At 53.9% G+C, this 17,229-nt stretch overlaps 1 protein-coding gene across 2 annotated transcripts; it reads left to right on the top strand.

Annotated features, from left to right (window-relative positions):
- Positions 1 to 403: 403 nt before the first annotated feature.
- On the top strand, positions 404 to 5,777 carry EGR3 (early growth response 3). 2 transcript variants are annotated; one of them, XM_060155639.1, is made up of 3 exons: positions 658 to 709; positions 1,153 to 1,205; positions 2,044 to 5,777. In XM_060155639.1, exons 2-3 carry the CDS (start codon positions 1,166 to 1,168, stop codon positions 3,051 to 3,053), a joined length of 1,050 nt encoding a protein of 349 aa, XP_060011622.1. In that variant the 5' UTR covers positions 658 to 709; positions 1,153 to 1,165; the 3' UTR covers positions 3,054 to 5,777. The 2 variants fall into 2 exon arrangements, with proteins under 2 accessions (XP_060011620.1, XP_060011622.1); XM_060155637.1 differs by lacking the exon at positions 1,153 to 1,205 and having other exon boundaries at positions 404 to 709.
- The last annotated feature ends 11,452 nt before the right edge of the window (positions 5,778 to 17,229 follow it).

Raw genomic sequence — 17,229 nt, 5'->3', positions numbered from 1 at the left:
ATAGGCTGGTGGAGTTCCCTGGCTGGGAGCTTTTGGGCAGCAGTGAGCTTGCTAGGAAGCTGCGGGGCTGGTGGTGGTGGTAGCAGCGGCAGCAGCAGCGGCAGAGGCGGCGGCGGCGGCAGTGGCGGCGGTGGCGGCGGTGGCGGTGGCGGATCGGGGGGCGGGGGGGCCGCGGGCGCGCGTCTGTTTGTGTTATCAATACTGAGGCCGCGTGCGACCCCCTTGGGCCGAGATCCCCCCCCGGCCCAGCACCCACCCACCCACCCCGCACACGCCCCCCCCCACGCCACGACCCAGCCTCTTACGGCACCAGCTGAGGCACCCAAGAGGATTACCCTCCTTTGCCCTCTCTCCCACCCACCCCCCAAAAAGAGAAGATCCCCTCCCCAGGCCCACCCCTTCCCCTCTTCCCTCCCCCCTCCTCCCGAACTTTCCCTCTCGCATGCTTTTCCCCTGCACCACGGATCGCCTCTCCGATGCCGCTTGCCTGGAAGCTGCGTTAAGAGCGAGCGGCGGCGGTGGCGGCGGCGGCGGCGGCGGCAGCTCGGGAGTGCTATGACCGGCAAACTCGCCGAGAAGCTGCCGGTGACCATGAGCAGTTTGCTAAACCAACTGCCTGACAATCTGTACCCCGAGGAGATCCCCAGCGCGCTCAACCTCTTTTCTGGCAGCAGCGACTCGGTAGCCCATTACAATCAGATGGCTACAGGTAAGGGCGGCGGGGAGGCGGCGAGGAAGGAAAGGGAGAGAGGAAGAGGAGGAGGGAACGAGCTAGCGATGGATGGATGGATGGATGGATGGATGGATGGATGGATGGATGGATGGATGGATAGATGGATGGATGGATGGATGGATGGATGGAGATATGGGGGGCGCGCTGGGAATTTTCCGGGGGTCGAGTTGCTTTTCCCACCCACTCCTCCCGCCCTCCCCGATCGGGAAGGCTCGGTTGGCGACGCCACGGTAGAGGCTTCGGTTCTCCCGGGTGGGGGCAGCCGCCGACCGAAGGGAGGTAGGTGCAAGCGGCTCCGGGGTTCTCCACTTAGGGAGCGCGATCGCCGGGCTGTGCGCAAGGCGTAATGCTGTCGCCCCCTTTCCCAGGAGGAGCCCAACGTCCCTTTTCACCCGCGCTCTCCCCCCTTACTCCCTCAGCCTCCCACCCGGGATGGAGCCATGTGCGGCGTGGAGTCCCCGCGGTGGGAGAGGTACTGCGACGCTGCCTTTCCAGGGCTTTCAGCAAAGCCGTGGGGGTGTGGGGACGGCGGGGAGGGGAGAAGGTGGGGGCCCACCCGCGCGGGGGCTGCCACAGGGGACGATCCCCGGACCGAGGAGCTTGGGAAGAGCGGCCACTCCCGCCATGGAGACACCGGCCGGTTTTCCGCCGCCCTCCACTCTCGCTAAGCTGAGGCTGGGCTTTCCCCCTCCAGCAAAAGCCGAAAGCTCCTTCAGGCCCGGAGGAGACTGGGGCTGGGGGAGGCGGCGGGAGAGCTCGCTTTGCGGACAGCACCCCTCTACGCGCCGCGGACAAAGCGTCGGAGCACTCCGGGTCAGCTCCCCGGGCGCAGTGCGCACCGGGGGCTTCGTCGGGGCAGGAGAGGCGCGGGGTCCGGCGCGGACAGCGCTAGGGGAAGAGGCCGAGTTGTGTGCGCTGGAGAGCGAAAGCCCGGCGCGCTTCGGGTCTGAAACTACCTGTAGCTGCAGCTACCTGCCCGCCCCACCTCGGGAATAACAACAATGCTTCTCGCGCTCGCGCCTGTGTGTGTGTGTGTGTATGTGTGTGTGTGTGTGGTACGGGAGTGTGTGTGTACGGCGTGTGCGGTGTGTGTGCAGCAGCCACTCCACACCCCGATCAGTAGTATTTTCCTGTATCCAGGTTGCGCCCGGGAGCGCGGCACCGCCCGCTTTGCGCCTGGCGCAGCCTACCCCATGCGCTGCGCACTCCACCCGGCCGCACCTCCACACCTGGGCAAGGACCTGGGCGCCCCTGCCTGGGAGCCGACTCGGCTTCACTCACCCCTCCCCTCTCTCCCCCGCTCTCCGCAGAGAATGTGATGGACATCGGTCTGACCAACGAGAAGCCCAACCCGGAACTCTCTTATTCGGGCTCCTTCCAGCCAGCCCCTGGCAACAAGACCGTGACCTACTTGGGAAAGTTCGCCTTTGACTCCCCTTCCAACTGGTGCCAGGACAACATCATTAGCCTCATGAGCGCCGGCATCTTGGGGGTGCCCCCGGCCTCTGGGGCACTCAGCACGCAAACCTCCACAGCCAGCATGGTGCAGCCGCCGCAGGGGGAAGTGGAGGCCATGTATCCGGCGCTGCCCCCCTATTCTAACTGCAGTGATCTCTACTCGGAGCCTGTGTCTTTCCACGATCCCCAGGGCAACCCCGGGCTCGCCTATTCCCCCCAGGATTACCAATCGGCCAAACCGGCCTTGGACAGCAATCTCTTCCCCATGATTCCTGACTACAACCTATACCACCACCCCAACGACATGGGCTCCATTCCGGAGCACAAGCCCTTCCAGGGCATGGACCCCATCCGGGTCAACCCGCCCCCTATTACCCCCCTGGAGACCATCAAGGCATTCAAAGACAAGCAGATCCACCCGGGCTTTGGCAGCCTGCCCCAGCCACCGCTCACGCTCAAGCCCATCCGGCCCCGCAAGTACCCCAACCGACCCAGCAAGACCCCGCTACACGAGCGGCCCCACGCGTGTCCGGCGGAGGGCTGCGACCGCCGTTTCAGCCGCTCGGACGAGCTGACCCGGCATCTGCGCATCCACACGGGCCACAAGCCCTTCCAGTGCCGGATCTGCATGCGGAGCTTCAGCCGCAGCGACCACCTTACCACTCACATCCGCACGCATACGGGCGAGAAGCCCTTTGCCTGCGAATTCTGCGGGCGCAAGTTTGCGCGCAGCGACGAGCGCAAGCGCCACGCCAAAATCCACCTCAAGCAAAAGGAGAAGAAGGCGGAGAAGGGGGGTGCGCCTTCTGCGTCCTCGGCGGCCCCGGTGTCCCTGGCCCCTGTGGTCACCACCTGCGCCTGAGGCTCGGGCCCCCAGATCACACTTTTCCCCTTCAGTGTCTCCCGGCTGCTGGCCTGAATGCAGCCGGAAAGCTAGCCACGGAGGCGCAGGGGCCGCGCCCTGGCCTCTCCATGGACGTAAGGCCCCTTGTTTCCCTTCGCTGTCCCCCGTTTCCACCCTTTCACACCGGCCAACGGTCGGGGGCCAGGGCAGGAGGCGCCTTCCCCTTGCTGCCCCCCATTAGCCAAGGCGTGGGGGCGGAAAGGTGGCGTCTAGCCCGCTTTGTTCAGTTGGGATCGTCTTGATCCAGGGGCCGCCGGGCCGTCCAAGGGCCTGCGGGGGACTGAAGGCTGGGCCCGCCCAAGCCTCGCTGGACCCAAGCACCTCACGGTTCTCCCCACGTCTCCCTCGGTTCCCCATCGAAGACCCGAGAGGGGGAGGGGGTAAGGAGCGCACCAAAGCGCAGAGCTTGCTGCCCGCCGCACGCACGCGCGCCTGCGTGCGGGGATGCGCGCGAGTGTGCGTGCTCGCGTGAGTGTATGTGTGCGTGTGTGTTTCTGTGTGTGTGTGTGTGTGTGTGCGTGTGCGCGCGCGCGCGCTCGCACGTGTGTGTGCGAGACTCTTGAGCTGAACTGGGCTATGTCCACCCCAAACTCTTCCCCACCTCGGGTCCCCAGGCCGCTGGGGGCCTGCACGTGGCGGGACGAGACGGTCTTCCATCTGCTCCGAAATAATGTTTCTTACAGAAATGCCTCGGGTGCCGCCGCCGCGGTGCTGCTACCGCCGCTTAGGGTTTGGCCCCTCAGAATCCCTCCTTTTCCGAGCGCTTCCCTCTCAAGGCCTCAGGGCAGTTTGATCTTCGGGGAGAAGAAGCAGCCATCACTGAACCTGCCTTTAAAAAAATGTGTTTCCTCGGCCCCAGAGATTTTTAAATCTCTGTTCCTGAGTTTGCCCTCTGCCCTTTTTCCCCCTCCTCTCCCTTCTCCCCTCTAAGCCTTTTCCCATCTCTTTCCAAATCTTTTTCCAAAAAGGCAGGCCTCAACCAACCACCCCATTTTGCCATCTTTTTGTTCTCTCACTCACGTACCCATTTCTCTTCCCACCATTAATGGGAATGCAGCCTTTTTTTCCCTCTCTCTCTTTGTCATCACCAACACAACAGGTAGAATTCAAATTTATGAATATGGTGTGTGTGTATGTATATATGTGTGTCTACACACACACACATATATACATTTATATATAACATGCACACAATATGTATTCCTAGTAAAATAAAATCTCTAAGGTACTTGGCTATCCAGTGCAGTGCACCGGAATAAAGAGAACTTGTAGGCATTTACAGCTTTAAATGATTTATTTTTTATGAAAAATTTAACTGATGAGATTATATCTACATGTGTGTATGTGTGTGTATGTATATATGCATCCATATACACACATATACACACATCTCTGTCCAAATTTTCCTCAAAGCTATGGGGATGTTTGCATTAATCCATGTTGCTGAATGAGGCACATCTTCTCCATACCCCAGTCTCACCTTCTCCCCGCCCTACCTCACCTCTTCTCAGGCACCCCCTCTCCCCAGCCTCCTCCACACAGGGGTGACTCTTTGGAAGTGGAGTAGTAGGGAAGGTTACTCTCTGACACAGCTTCCAGTGCAGTCTTGCCTGAATGTACTGTTCCCTGTTAGCGTTATTTCTCCTGTGGTCAGTAAGCTGCCCAGAGAGAAGGAACAAAGGTCTGGAGTTTACAGAATGTCTGTTTTTAAAGTCACTTTATGCATTTCCCACTTTTTTTTTTTTTAAGAAAAAAGCACCGGTTTTTTTGGTGGCGGATAGATAATACTAAAGGAGTCTAGTGAAAGGGGGGAAAAAATCAAAGAGCAGGGGACTGTGGACTTCCAGGTACTTGGACTTTTTGTAGAAGGAGAGAGAAGTGGATGAAGTTTGCCGGGAGGGCCCATATTTTTTCAGCTGAAGGGTAAAATCTTTCTTTGCAGAGACAGTATTTTGCTGAATACTTTTTATAATGTGATGATTATTAAAAACAAAAATTTTGGTCACTTCAAAGCTGGAAGGAGGAATCAGATATCCTTTAATATTTTTTCCTTACTCCTTCTGGTATATGCATGTCACTGCATGATAACTCTGAGTTTTCCTTTGTTTTAATAAAACTGTTCTCAGACATTTAAGCTAAACTAAGAGAAAACTAGCTTTGTTGCCAAAAGGTTGTGCTATCCAGATTTTTTATATGTCTGCATGTTTTAAGAAAAAAACAGCAAAAGAAAATGCACTCTAACTTATGTGAACTGAGAGAAAAAAATCAGGTTTTAAACAGGAAAACCTATGGGGAATGATATTTTTTGAAAGACTTTTGTATAAAGTTGAGTACTTAGAAAAAGACAAACCAGATGTAATATATTTTGTGGATGTTTTTATTTCTTGGATTTATAGTACCTTATACTAAGGTTAAAAAAATATGCTTGTTATCGTGAAAAGGTGAAATTCTTCACCAACATTTCATTTGCTCCTTTGTCACATTGTTATGCCAATATAATATAGTTCATGAAAACAGCATTTTTAAAAACTGAAATATTGAAATGGTGTAATGTTGTACCATTTGCACTGTGAGCAAATGCTAATACAGTAAATATATTGTGTTTGCTGACAATCAGACGGCCTAGAAATCTCCTTATTTTATTTCTTGTTTTCATAGCATAAAGTTTTGGTTTGGCCCGTTTTTTGTCTTGTTTTGTTTCTGGCTGGTGGTTGGTCTGATAGGTTCTTACGCCTGGTTTTTGTGGTTCTTGCTCTGAAACCCCTCACCGTGGAAACATGGAGTCTGGTGTTCTTAAAAGTCGGTTAGAATTTCGTGTGGGTTCTGGCGTTTCAAACTCAATGTTGAGTGTTTACTCTGGTTCTCGGAGAATTCTACTGTGGTTCTAGGGATTCTCCTCCACCCTTCTGGGAGCCTCAAACTGCCAGAGAGATTAGGTGAACAGATTAGATAAGCTCATGGGAGCCAGGGCTGATGACTGGAAACTTCTAGAATCTTTCTCTCTGGTTTCCAATGGATATTTGAGAGTAGAAGGGAGGGGATCTCCTGGCTTATGAACTATTTCTCTGGTGGCTTCAGGGAGCACCAGAATAGAACCTGCAGTGGTCTCTGCGGCCACACTGAGTACTACTCTGGCTAGAGCTTTTGAAGCCTGAGAAACAGATGGAGATTTGAGAGGGGGTTCTTCATTGTTGGCAAGATAACCAGAAAGATTGAAAGCTTTTTGGTGGTCAGATAATTGGGAAAAATCAGGTTTAAAAGCATTACAACGCAGTCGCACTTGGACAGGATACTCCAGCCCTCATTATTTGTAGCTGCCTGTCCTAGCTCTTATGAGCTACCCAAGGATCCGATGCTTAGAAGAGAAGAAAGAACACAGGAATTTGGAGGAATACAGGGAATGTCTTATAGAGCAGTAATCCCTCCCATCTTACAACTTCTATCACCCACAGAAGTGATGCTTCCCTACCCTATGAGCTTTCTTCTCCAGAACCTTCCCTTTCCTTAACTGATTTGATTTGCCAGCCCTAGAGCTTTCTCCGTTTCTCTTGAAGAGATATGTACCCTCCACTTCCTTCCCGTGTCCACATCTCCATCCTGCTCCCTTCACCTTATTTCCCATCGCTTTTAGAATCCTTTATCATTGGGAGGCTTGTTCTAGAATAGTCTTTGGACAGATCAATCCTCTCTCTCCTGCCTGCCCTCTTGCTTGGGTTTCTCAGCCATGCATTTTGCATATTATCTGCCTCAGCAACGTTTAGGGGCTTGGTGTCTGATACAGAGCTATGTCAATGTAGCATGACATTATGAATGGGGGACAGTGTCTCAACGCCTGGGGTGCCATTCAGGCCAGCCATACAGTGACAGAACTATACTATGGTGTCCCTGCTCAGCAACTGCTCTTATCACCGCCCCCCCCTGCCCCCCACCCCATCGCCACCCCACCCCTGCATCCTGCCCTCCATGTAGGCCCATCACAGTGAAAAATGTGGGTGGTTTTTCTGGTTGGCTATAGTTACTGAGACGTTGAAGGCAGACCTGGGTGGAGGAGGTGGGCTCTGGCCTTAGAAAAGAATGTTTTTGAAGTAAGAGATCAATAACAAGAACGCAAGATGCAGTCTTAAATTTTCTCTCCCACACAGTTCTAGGTCACTGGCTGCCATCTTGAATTCCCTTCTCTCACCTCATGAAACTTTGAAACTTCCAAGCTGCAACTTTGTGTACAGCCACAAGGAGGTATCCTTCTTTTTTAACAGAGGGAATCCAAGATGGCCGAAAAATCCTAATGATGGAGCATATAATCCATCTCTTTGCTAAACTGGATGAATCCTTCCAGATTTCTATGTGTTTTTCAAGTGAACATCGTCAGAGGAAGATAGCTTACTGGGTGTCGTCACAGTTAGCATGCAGCCCCACCTGCACCTTCTCCAATCAAGCCAGGCCTTCAGAGTGATACTTTCGTCAACAGTGTACTATGCGGCATGATTAATAAACTCGCTTCCCATTGGTGCATATTGCTCAACCCATCCTTGTTCAACCACTGGGTTACTTGGCAATATGGCAGCCTGCCTGGCTGGTACCAGCCCTGTGTGGTGTAATCTCTGATTCACACCTTGTAGCTAGATAAGGCTGCCCCAGATAGCATCACACCAGCAACCCAACCTGCCTGGGTTTTGTAAATATGGGGAGAGGAGATTCAACCCTGCAACTTAGGGGTGAAGTGGGGGTATGGTAGAGGAAAGGCCTGGATGGGGCTACCATGAGAAGGAATCAAGGGAGGCTTTGCAAAGAAGAGGCCTAGGAACAAAATCAGGCATAAAAGTGCAGAAACCCTAAGTTGTTTGGGGGTGAATGAAAGGATGCCCTCCCCCCATGCACATACCCCTCCAGAGTGGCCTACGGAAGGTGATGACTCTTTGCAAAATTGTACTCAGTTAAATGGAATTGGATACAAATGAGAAGATACTTTGTGAGAACTGGGGGCAAGGAATAGCTTACTTATATTTTTATATGGTGGTGGTTGTGGTGGCGGTGAGGTGGTGGTGAGTGAGTGTGTATGTGTGTTTGTGTGTATGTGTGTGTTTATGTATTATTCACAAGTATATTAAAAGGAATAGGAAGATGGATTCCGGTGAATGTAGGCAGGAGCTATGGCCAATCGTTACTGATCCCCTTTTGCTAGTCCAGAATTTGCTTGCCATAGATGAGGGGGTTGTGAGCTGCCTTTTCCCAGCCTTGATCAGCTCCCCTTGTGTCCTGGAATAATAAACCCGGGGAAAGTAGGAGACCTCTGTGTGTCCCAAAGACTAAAAATCATACTGGCAGAAACCTTAACGACTAGGGGAAAATGACTTTCTAAAAGGTACCATGGGGTTTTAAAAATAGGTCAGAATCCTAAATCTATCTCAAGTGGTTCTTTTTAGAAAACCCACTCTGTGTGTGGAGAGGAATGAGGTCTCCAGAAGAAGGGGGAAGATCTGAGTGACGCTTGGAACCCCTTGGTCACAGCAGTCCCTGGGACAGCCCTGAGGACATGATCACTCCCCCATCAGTCATCTAAGAAGGCCTGGAACATGTCTGGCCTCATCAGCTTCTCCCAGCATCCCAGGTCTTGAAATTTCACCACTCCTTTTGCTTGAAGTTTACCATCCATGCCACCTCTAATATTTTCCACGATGATCATTTTCGCAACCCTCTACAAGAACAGAGGTGGGCCAGGGTTGGGGGCAGTGTCACGGGGCTTTCCCCAACTTGTGCTGAAGTCTCTGACGTGTCCATGCCCAAGCAGGAAGGGACCAGGCCCCGACTCTCCTGCCTGGGATCCTCATTCCCCATCTTCATCACGACTGCTTCATCTGGGCTCTGGAATTGGGGTCGTCCCTGCCGCTGCCCCTGCTGGCTACCAGGGGCACAGCGCTTCTCTGCCCACTGACCTGGGCATGAAAAACCTATGTCTTCCTTTCTGGCAAACACACAGATGGCTAGAAGAAAGGTTTCCGAGCAATCTTACTAAGGAGGTAATACAAACAGATCATGGACGCAAAGCCGCAAACAAGAATTAGAGAATACAAGGTTCTAGACGGTGCTGGCTACTTAAAAGAACGTGGGGCTGGTTTACTGAGATCCTGCTCCGCTCTCAACGTCTCTGGATGAAGGACGAACAAGGCAATCTCTGGGCCTTGGAATGCCTTTCCTGGACCTCAGGGACCCCACTCTGCTCCTACAGTCTCCTCCTTTACCCATTCCTGGGGGCCTCCAGGACTCTACAACCCTCCATTTCCATCATCACTCCAGTGATGTTCTCTCATTTGCATGGAGTGTGATCACTAGACCTGCAGGTGGCTCTCCCCATGAGGCCTGCCCAGGGCCTGCAGCCGTCTCTACCTTGGACCTTTCACAGTAGCATCATGACCCGACCAAAAACAGAAGCTCTTTTCTAATCCGGCCAACAGCAGACTTGAGTCCCCTTTGGGGTCACCCACTGAGTTCCCAGCGAGGGGCTCAGGAATGCTTCCATCTCTCAGCTCCCTGGAGGAAAAGAGATGTCTTAAAGCCCCTGAGGCTGGAGACAGCCCAGCCCTCCATGGGGGAAGTTACCCTTGTCTGAAGTTACCCCTGCGTTCTCTGGGGTGGTTCACGCCAGGGCTTGACCGCTTACCCAGAATGCATCAGGTCCCTGTCTCCACCAAAGGGAGGGAGATTAGTGACCAGAACAGAACTGGGTCTTCAGGAACGTTGGCTTCTTCTCAACGACAGGCTGCAAGAGCTCTGGCGCTTTTAGTCCTGAGGGTTTTTCCCCTCCGGGTGCCCAAAGTTCTTCCATTCTTCCTTGTTCCCTTCTCCCCACTACTTAGGAAGTTCAGGCCATCTGAGCAGGAAAGCAGAAAATTTTCCGGTTCCTGCATGACCCTAGGGTACTAAGGAAAGCTTCCTTGGGGGCACTTGTTACTTACTCAGGTCTCTGTCCTGAAAATTGAGAGGCAGTTTGATGACCCAGCAGCTACTCCAGCTTTTCCTTTGGGGCCGTTAACCTGCTTTGGAATCACCACCTCCATCCTAGATCTGAATCCCACCTCTTGCCACTTTCTTGCATCGTGACTGTCAACACGTTTCTTAGTCTCTCTGGATGTCACTTTTCTCCCGTCTGATCATTACTCTTGTGGGGTTCAAAAGAAGTGATGTGTATGGGGCCTGATTCAGTGTGGGCGCTCCATAAACGTTACTCATCTTCCTTGTCCCTTGCCCCTGCCCCCTTTCCCCATCCTCCAAACCCAGATGTGAGAAAGTGGGCTCTGGCTCCACCAGGGATGGGTACACCGATTCAAAGACGGCCAGAGGAACTTGCAGTCCTCACGACCACTCCCAACCCCAGCCGTCCACTGGACATCTGTATTCGGAAAATGGATCCTCTCCACCCCCAATCTGACCAGAGGACACAAGTCCTGTCCCCTCTTGGCCACAGCTGCTGCTCGTTGTTGCCATTTCTTGACCTGGTTCCTGACCCCTTCCCAGGTCCTTTTGTCTCTCTCACTTAGATGGGTGGGTGTAACACCTTCCTGATCCAGTATCATCTGCAAAGTTAATTAATGTGTCATTGAGCTATTGCCTGCTTCCTGATCCTTACCAGGGATTTAAATAAAACGCAACAGCCCCAGCTCTTCCCCAACAGTCCCTCACCCTGGATCTGAGACTTGTTCTTAGTCATCAGTCCTTGACCTCAGCCTTCTAGCCAGTTCTCAGCTTCCAGCCCCAGGGCTGGTGGCACTGCCACCCCCAACCCTAGTCTGGGAGCAGAAGTGTCATCTAAGGCTTTAATGGCAGTGATGGTCTATGAGAGAATCAGGGATGTCAGGGCCCTTACCTCATCCCACCCCCCTGGGTGGGTTCCCCTAGATTTGTAGAGTCCTAGGGGACCTTGAGAGGCAATTTAGTCCAACACTGCTTTTCGGGTAAAGAAATAGAGACCTCCAGAGGTCCCATGGCTTGTCCAAGGTCACACATCCAGTAAAGGCAGAGCCAGGATTTCAGATCCAGACTATCAGTGGAGGGTCCCATAAGAAGGTGCCGATTCCTTCATTTATTTAATAAATATTTATGGAAGGATATAGCCATCAACAACAACAAAAATCCCTCTATTCTCAAAGATTCTCTTCTCCAGGGCAGAAACAGGTAAAAAACAAACAAGCAAATACATAATATGTCAGACCGTGATCTATATCGCAGAGAAGAATGCAGCAGAGGAAGAAGGAGTGCTGGCGAGCAGGTTACCATACATTACAGGGTGGTACGGGACAGCCTCACGGGGAAGGGGCCTCCGTGCACAGATGCAGGAGGTGATGCAGCTGGCCACACAGGGGCCTCTGGGCAAGAGCACTCTGGGCAGAGGGGATGGAGAGTGTAAAGGTCCTGGTGATGGTGTTCTTGGGCTATTCAAGGAGTCACGTGGAGCCAGAGTGTCTGGAAAGGAGTGAGGCAAGGGGTCAGCCATAGGAAGAAGTCAGAGAGGTAGTGTGGGACCAGATCACAGAGAAAGCAAACACAATCTGAAGACTCATGGTCAGGGAGAGCCCCCCCCAACCTGCCACCGAGCCCCTGGGGAGAGCCATGACCTGTACCTGGGTGTCCTCTCCCTCTGTCCAGGCTGCCTCTCCTTTCAGCCTTCAAATCCCCCTTCCCCTGCTTGGCTTCTTCATCTCCCTGACTGCAGTCTTCTTAAACTTTCTTCCACGTCCTCTCAGAGGCCACCAATGCCTCCTAAACTCCAGCTTGTCCACAGAGAGACAGAACTGCCTCCCTTGAGAACCAAAGCCTGCGAACCCTTTCTCTTCCCGTTGCCACCTGCCTTGGTACCAAGTTCCTAATAAGATGGATGACCCTTCCTGCTGCCCGACCTGAGAGTGGGAATCTCCCGTGGCCTCTTCTCTCAGAAACTGCCCCTGCAAAGGCAGCTCCCTCCTTCTGTGGCTGCATTGGCCATGTCTCCTGCCTTGGCAAAGAGCTGGTGGATGGCCACGTTCCTCTGATAGGATCATATTCTTACCCCAGCCCTGAACGTGTAAGATGGGACATTCCTGAAATCACTTCATCCACCATCTTCCCATCCACAAGCTCTAGCTCCCTGGATTGTTGCAAATCTCAGTCTTGGAGCATCATTTCTATACACTTGTCTGAGCAGTTTCATTCTGGAGGAGAAAAATGTCTTCCCCTTGCCTTTTCTTTGGTCTTCCGCTTCGTGTCTTTCCAAAAGCCCCCATCAGTGTCTGTCTTTCCGTGGCAACTTGGCATCATCCAGAGCTTCTTTGCATCTATTCGTTTATCCATTAATTTAGCAAAACTGTATTAAAGCAGGTCCAGTGCCTGCCCCGGGGAGGGGAGGGAAGCAGCAGGCAGTACAAAGACAAACATGCACAGGACACTGTCCCTACCCTCGAGGATCTTCCATTCTGTCAAGGGAGAGGCAGAAGCATAAACAGACTATTTCAATACATGGGGCCTGGTGTCATGGGATGGTGGTCCCTGATAGTAAGGCACCTAAATCAGAGTCTAGTGGGAGGTGGGGGAGGCGGGGGAGGTAAGGGTGGGTTGAGGGAAACTTCCTGGGGGATCTTAGAAAGTCCTCTCCCAGGTCCCACAATAATAAGGAAACCCCAAAGGTACTGAGAACTTACTACCTGCCAAGTGCCATGCTAAGGTCTCTTGTGAATTATCCCATTGGACTCTAGGTAGAGTGGATCTACCTGGGATGCTCCCCTGGTGGTCTGTAGGGCTGCTCACTCTCTTGTCCTTTTCCCCAAAGAGGAAGAGAAAATTCCAGTGGCCCACAGTCCCCAGTAAACAACCTAGCAGCTTGGAATCTCTGGAGCAGGCCCAGCTGGCTCGGTGGAGGTTGTCCAACCCAGATGACACTTCCCTGTGTTACATCCTGGTCGCTACTTCTTGCTACAGGGCAGCCATTTCTGGGGCTGGGGGGAGGGGTTAGGATGTGGGTTCCATCTTCTGATTCTCCTCGGTCTGTGCAGAGCATCCCTCCTGCTGGCCTCCCCGCCTGCTCCTCAGCCCAGAACCTGAGATGGTAAGCTGGGAGTAAAGACCGCCCCACACCCTCTTTCTTTTGGGCACTTAGAGTTCAGCATCCACAATTCCAGACATGGACAGACCTCTGCCTTCCCCCTCCTCAGCCTACCCACCTGCTTCTCCTTTGCTGCTGTTGGAAGAGCTCAGGCTCTCAGCCAGAAGACCAAAGGCGTAGCTTCAGCCCTAGCATCGCCTTTCCCTCTGTGTTAGACCATAGGTCGATCTTGGAGCCTGGTTGAGCCTCTGTTCTCCCATCTGTACAATGGAGTTCATGCCCCTCCTCTCTACAGGGCTGTTGAGCAGATGTGCTGCTATGTAAAATTGTGAAAAAGAGCTATCCTGTCCCAGAAACCTGAAGAAGACTGTTGAGGGATGCTTTTCTCCTTTGACAGGTGAATATTCCAGGCAGATGTTCCCGGCAGAGCTAGGAGCTAGGTCTGAGCTCTTCATACTAGATCAGGTGAGGAAACCGCACAGGGTCCAGATGGCTCAGAGGTGACAAGCTCAGGAATGAATGGTCCCTGCTTCACAGAAACTTCTGGGTCTTGGGGCGCTGAAATCTACATCCAATGAGAATCTAGATCGTCAAACAACTGTACACCTCTGGGCTCCACTACATCAGGAGTCAGGCGATCTGGCTGTCGGTCTTGACTCTGAGATTAGGACAAAATTGTATGATGCTTGCAAAGTCACTGTCCCCCTCTGGGTCTTAAAGTCCTAGCAGGAAAGTGAGTGGTGCTAGTGGTAGATCCATACAGCACCCCCAGCTCTGATGTTCTGGGACCAGCACACAGTACACACAAGACCCACCCCTTCACCTCCCCACAGCGGGGCTGAGCCAGAGCCTACAGCGGCAGGACGGCAGGACGCGGGAGAGACCTCTGCTCCTGACCTCCTGGGCCTGAACTTAATGATCCTGCTTCCCGCTGCTCAGACTTTCCGGCCTCTCTCCAGACCCACTGGCTCCCTGGGCCCTCTGTTCCCTGACTATAGTTCCTTCTGGCCTGTGTCTGTGGTGGGGGAATGTTCTGCGGCTGTGATTGTTTGGGGAATGTGCTTTTTAACCCTTTCTCTCCCTTATTTGTCTGCAAAGTGCGTAGAAACTGGCATTTAGTGAGGTCCCCTGGTTTGGGGTCCCGTTCGATCCAAATGCTCTCAGGGTGGCCTGAGGGGCGTGGACGGTCAGCCTCCCGCCCGTGGACTGGAAGGCCCCGGAGGGTGGCCGGCTCCTGGCAGGAGCCACTGCCCCGCTGAGGGAGCTGCAGGGCCTGGAGGGCTCAGAAGCTCTGCCTCTGGGTCTCCACCCTGAAGACGCATACTGCGGGGAGTCCTCCATGTTTGGATTTTAGCCCCAAACCCACCACCTGAGCCTCTACCTCTCCTACCGGGAAAGGCCTCTCAGGAGGCTTTGGAACCTCATTCCTTCTTTCCAACCCCAAAGCCCAAACCCCAAAGCCCACCCTCCTCCTAACGGGCTGCCCGGAACCAGCAGCGCCTCCCAGCCGGCACACTCTCTCTCCCTTATCTAAACATCACCTATTTATTCCACCCCTCACCCCACTGGAGCATCTGCTGGGTTTCCCAACCACTGCTGGGTTTCCCAACCACCCCTGGGTCAAGCCTGTGTCGGATGGGTTGAGTCATTACCTCCACCTCCTCCCCAACTCTCCCAGGTCCCAGGGCTTGGTCTGGTTTAGCAGGCTGGGAGGGATGAGGCATTCCTCCCACGCAAGGAGAATCCGAGGCCCTATGGGCCTCCTGGGACAGGGATTTTCCTGATGTTCAGCCTACCTTTGTCTTCCCTGGAACAATACCTGGTGGGTCCCCCTATGTCAACACCAGAGACCCCTCCATCACCCATTTGACCACCCAACAGATGGCCTGAGTTTGCTTCCTGCCCAGCTCTCCCCTGCAGCGCCTTCTCTGAGTACTCACAGAAACTTGGACGCAGCGACTAACCTCTCTGGGCCTCAGATGACACATCTCTGAAATGGGGATAATAATACCTCGCCTGCCTCAGGCAGGACCCTGGGCCAGCCGATTTCCCAATGTCCTCTTCCGGTTCTCTTAGGTCTGCTTATTCTCAGCTCTTTCTCGCCCCTACTCTGAGAACAGCACCTCATCTGCACCCACTTGGGATTCTTAGCTCGCTTCTTCCCCATCCTTGGCACACCAGCCTTCTCCCAGCAGCTCTGTCCTTGGCTCCCACCTCTCTCCCATCCACATCCCCCTACCCTTGAGTCTCTCCAGACTTTCTTATAGGAATCTCCAAACAGATCCAAGAACAGGCCTCCAGACACCACCCCATCCCACGCCGCTACCAGAGGTTCAGGTCACCACTTCCCTCTGCACTCCCCCGGCATCGTCCAGGGAACCCCAGAGGTTACAGAGCAAAGCCCAGTTTCCCTCTGGGGACCGGAAGATGGGCTCTGGCCTCTGTTCATGCAGCATTTTGGAGCTGGCGGGGCCCTCAGCGGTCCCTTCTGTGTGCAGCCCGGTGGCGGCAGGGCGGGGGAGGGGGGTGTGCGGTGGGGGGAGGCTCCCCTCTTTGTACACGCCCTGCACACATGCTCACAGCGGCCTCACTCAATTCTCCCGCAAGCAGTCTCTCCTGCCCTCCCTCCCCCTCTCGATTTCTCTTTCGGCGCTGTGCTCCTAGAACACACCCTCCCAGCCCACCGATCCTACACATGCCACTGCGCTTTACAAGCATCGGCTCCAGAATTTCCCAGTTCTCCACTCGCTCCTCCACCCCACCCCTCTAACTCCTCCACCCCCAAAAGGGTGGGCCCCTGGCTGCCCACAAGACAGACATGCCTCAGCTTCCCCCAGCCTGCCTTTATCAGAAGAGTCTTTGCAGGCTCCTCCCTAAGCCCCTCACCTCCCTTTCCCCCTGAACGAAAGCAGCTCAAGGTCCCCAGCAGCCCTGGCAGCCCCTCCCTGGCATCTGGTGAAAGGACAAGAAAGAAGAACTGTAGGTTCTTTTTCCCCAAGACTCCTAGATTTTGCACCAAAATGCAGGGTGTGCTCCTGTTTGCATCTTTTTTTTTTTTGTTTCCTTTCTGAAAATAACCATGAAACTATCATTTCCTCCCACTGCCTTTTCCCTATCTTATTTGGATTAGCAGAGTTGCTGGGAGAGGTGCTTTGGAGCCACTGACAGCCTCCTTCTCTGACCTGCGCCTGGAGGACTCACAGGTGGCCCTCAAGCAGGTGCTGCCAGATGGGTACTGGGTCCCACAGGTTGGAAGGAAGGAGTGCAGACGCTGGGCACGGTGGGTCCACGAGAACCCCACCACCAAAAAAAAAAAACCAGCAACAATCAAGGGCTTCTGGGAAACCAGGTTCTGCCTGGCCTTGTCCCCAGAGTGGCATAGATTGGGAAGAACTCTGCCCTGGTTTTCCCCTCAGCTGTAGCTCCTGGGTGTGGGGGAAGGACTGGCAGCTCAGCCCCCTCCCGGGCCGACAGGAAGGGAGGCTGCGATGGTTGCAGACTCTCAAAGTCTGTGTGCACGGTGGGGGTGGGGGGAGATAAACACAGAGGAATCTATACTTACACAAGAAGGAAAATGGGGTACATGCTGGGGAATATACTGCTCTTTTTCTATTTTATTTTCATGCTCCTCCCTTTCAGCCATTCTGGGCGCCCATCCTGCTGCATCAGGCAAGCCTCTAAAGATGCCAGATCCAGGGCTGGGGGCGGCGGATCCGAGAGGCCCCCAAAGGAAGCTGCGGCTCACTGCACCCAAGCGCCTTCAGGGTCCAGCCACCTGACTTTCCCTTGACTTGCTTGAGAAACTGGGTTCTCCCTCCACCCCCATCCTGCTCAGCCCTCGCTGTGGAGAGTTGCTGGCCCCGCAGGTCTCAAGCCCTCTGTGACACCTCAGAGAGGTCCAGAGGCAGCGGCTTGGGCAGAGGGAGGGCAGTTAGACACGGAGGGGCGAGGAGCCTCTTCTTGCAGGGCGCCCCGTGGCCCCGGCTCCTGGAACCTCAGCCTCTGAGGCCTGCGGCCACCTGGCTTTACCTCTGGTTGAAGATCACCCTGAGGGAGGGTCCATGG

This window comes from Lagenorhynchus albirostris, chromosome 7 (genome assembly GCF_949774975.1).
Source record: "Lagenorhynchus albirostris chromosome 7, mLagAlb1.1, whole genome shotgun sequence".
In the NCBI taxonomy this organism is placed as follows: Eukaryota; Metazoa; Chordata; class Mammalia; order Artiodactyla; family Delphinidae; genus Lagenorhynchus; species Lagenorhynchus albirostris.
The sequence above is the reverse complement of the archived record's forward strand: the minus strand, read 5'-3'. Positions and strand labels throughout refer to the sequence as shown.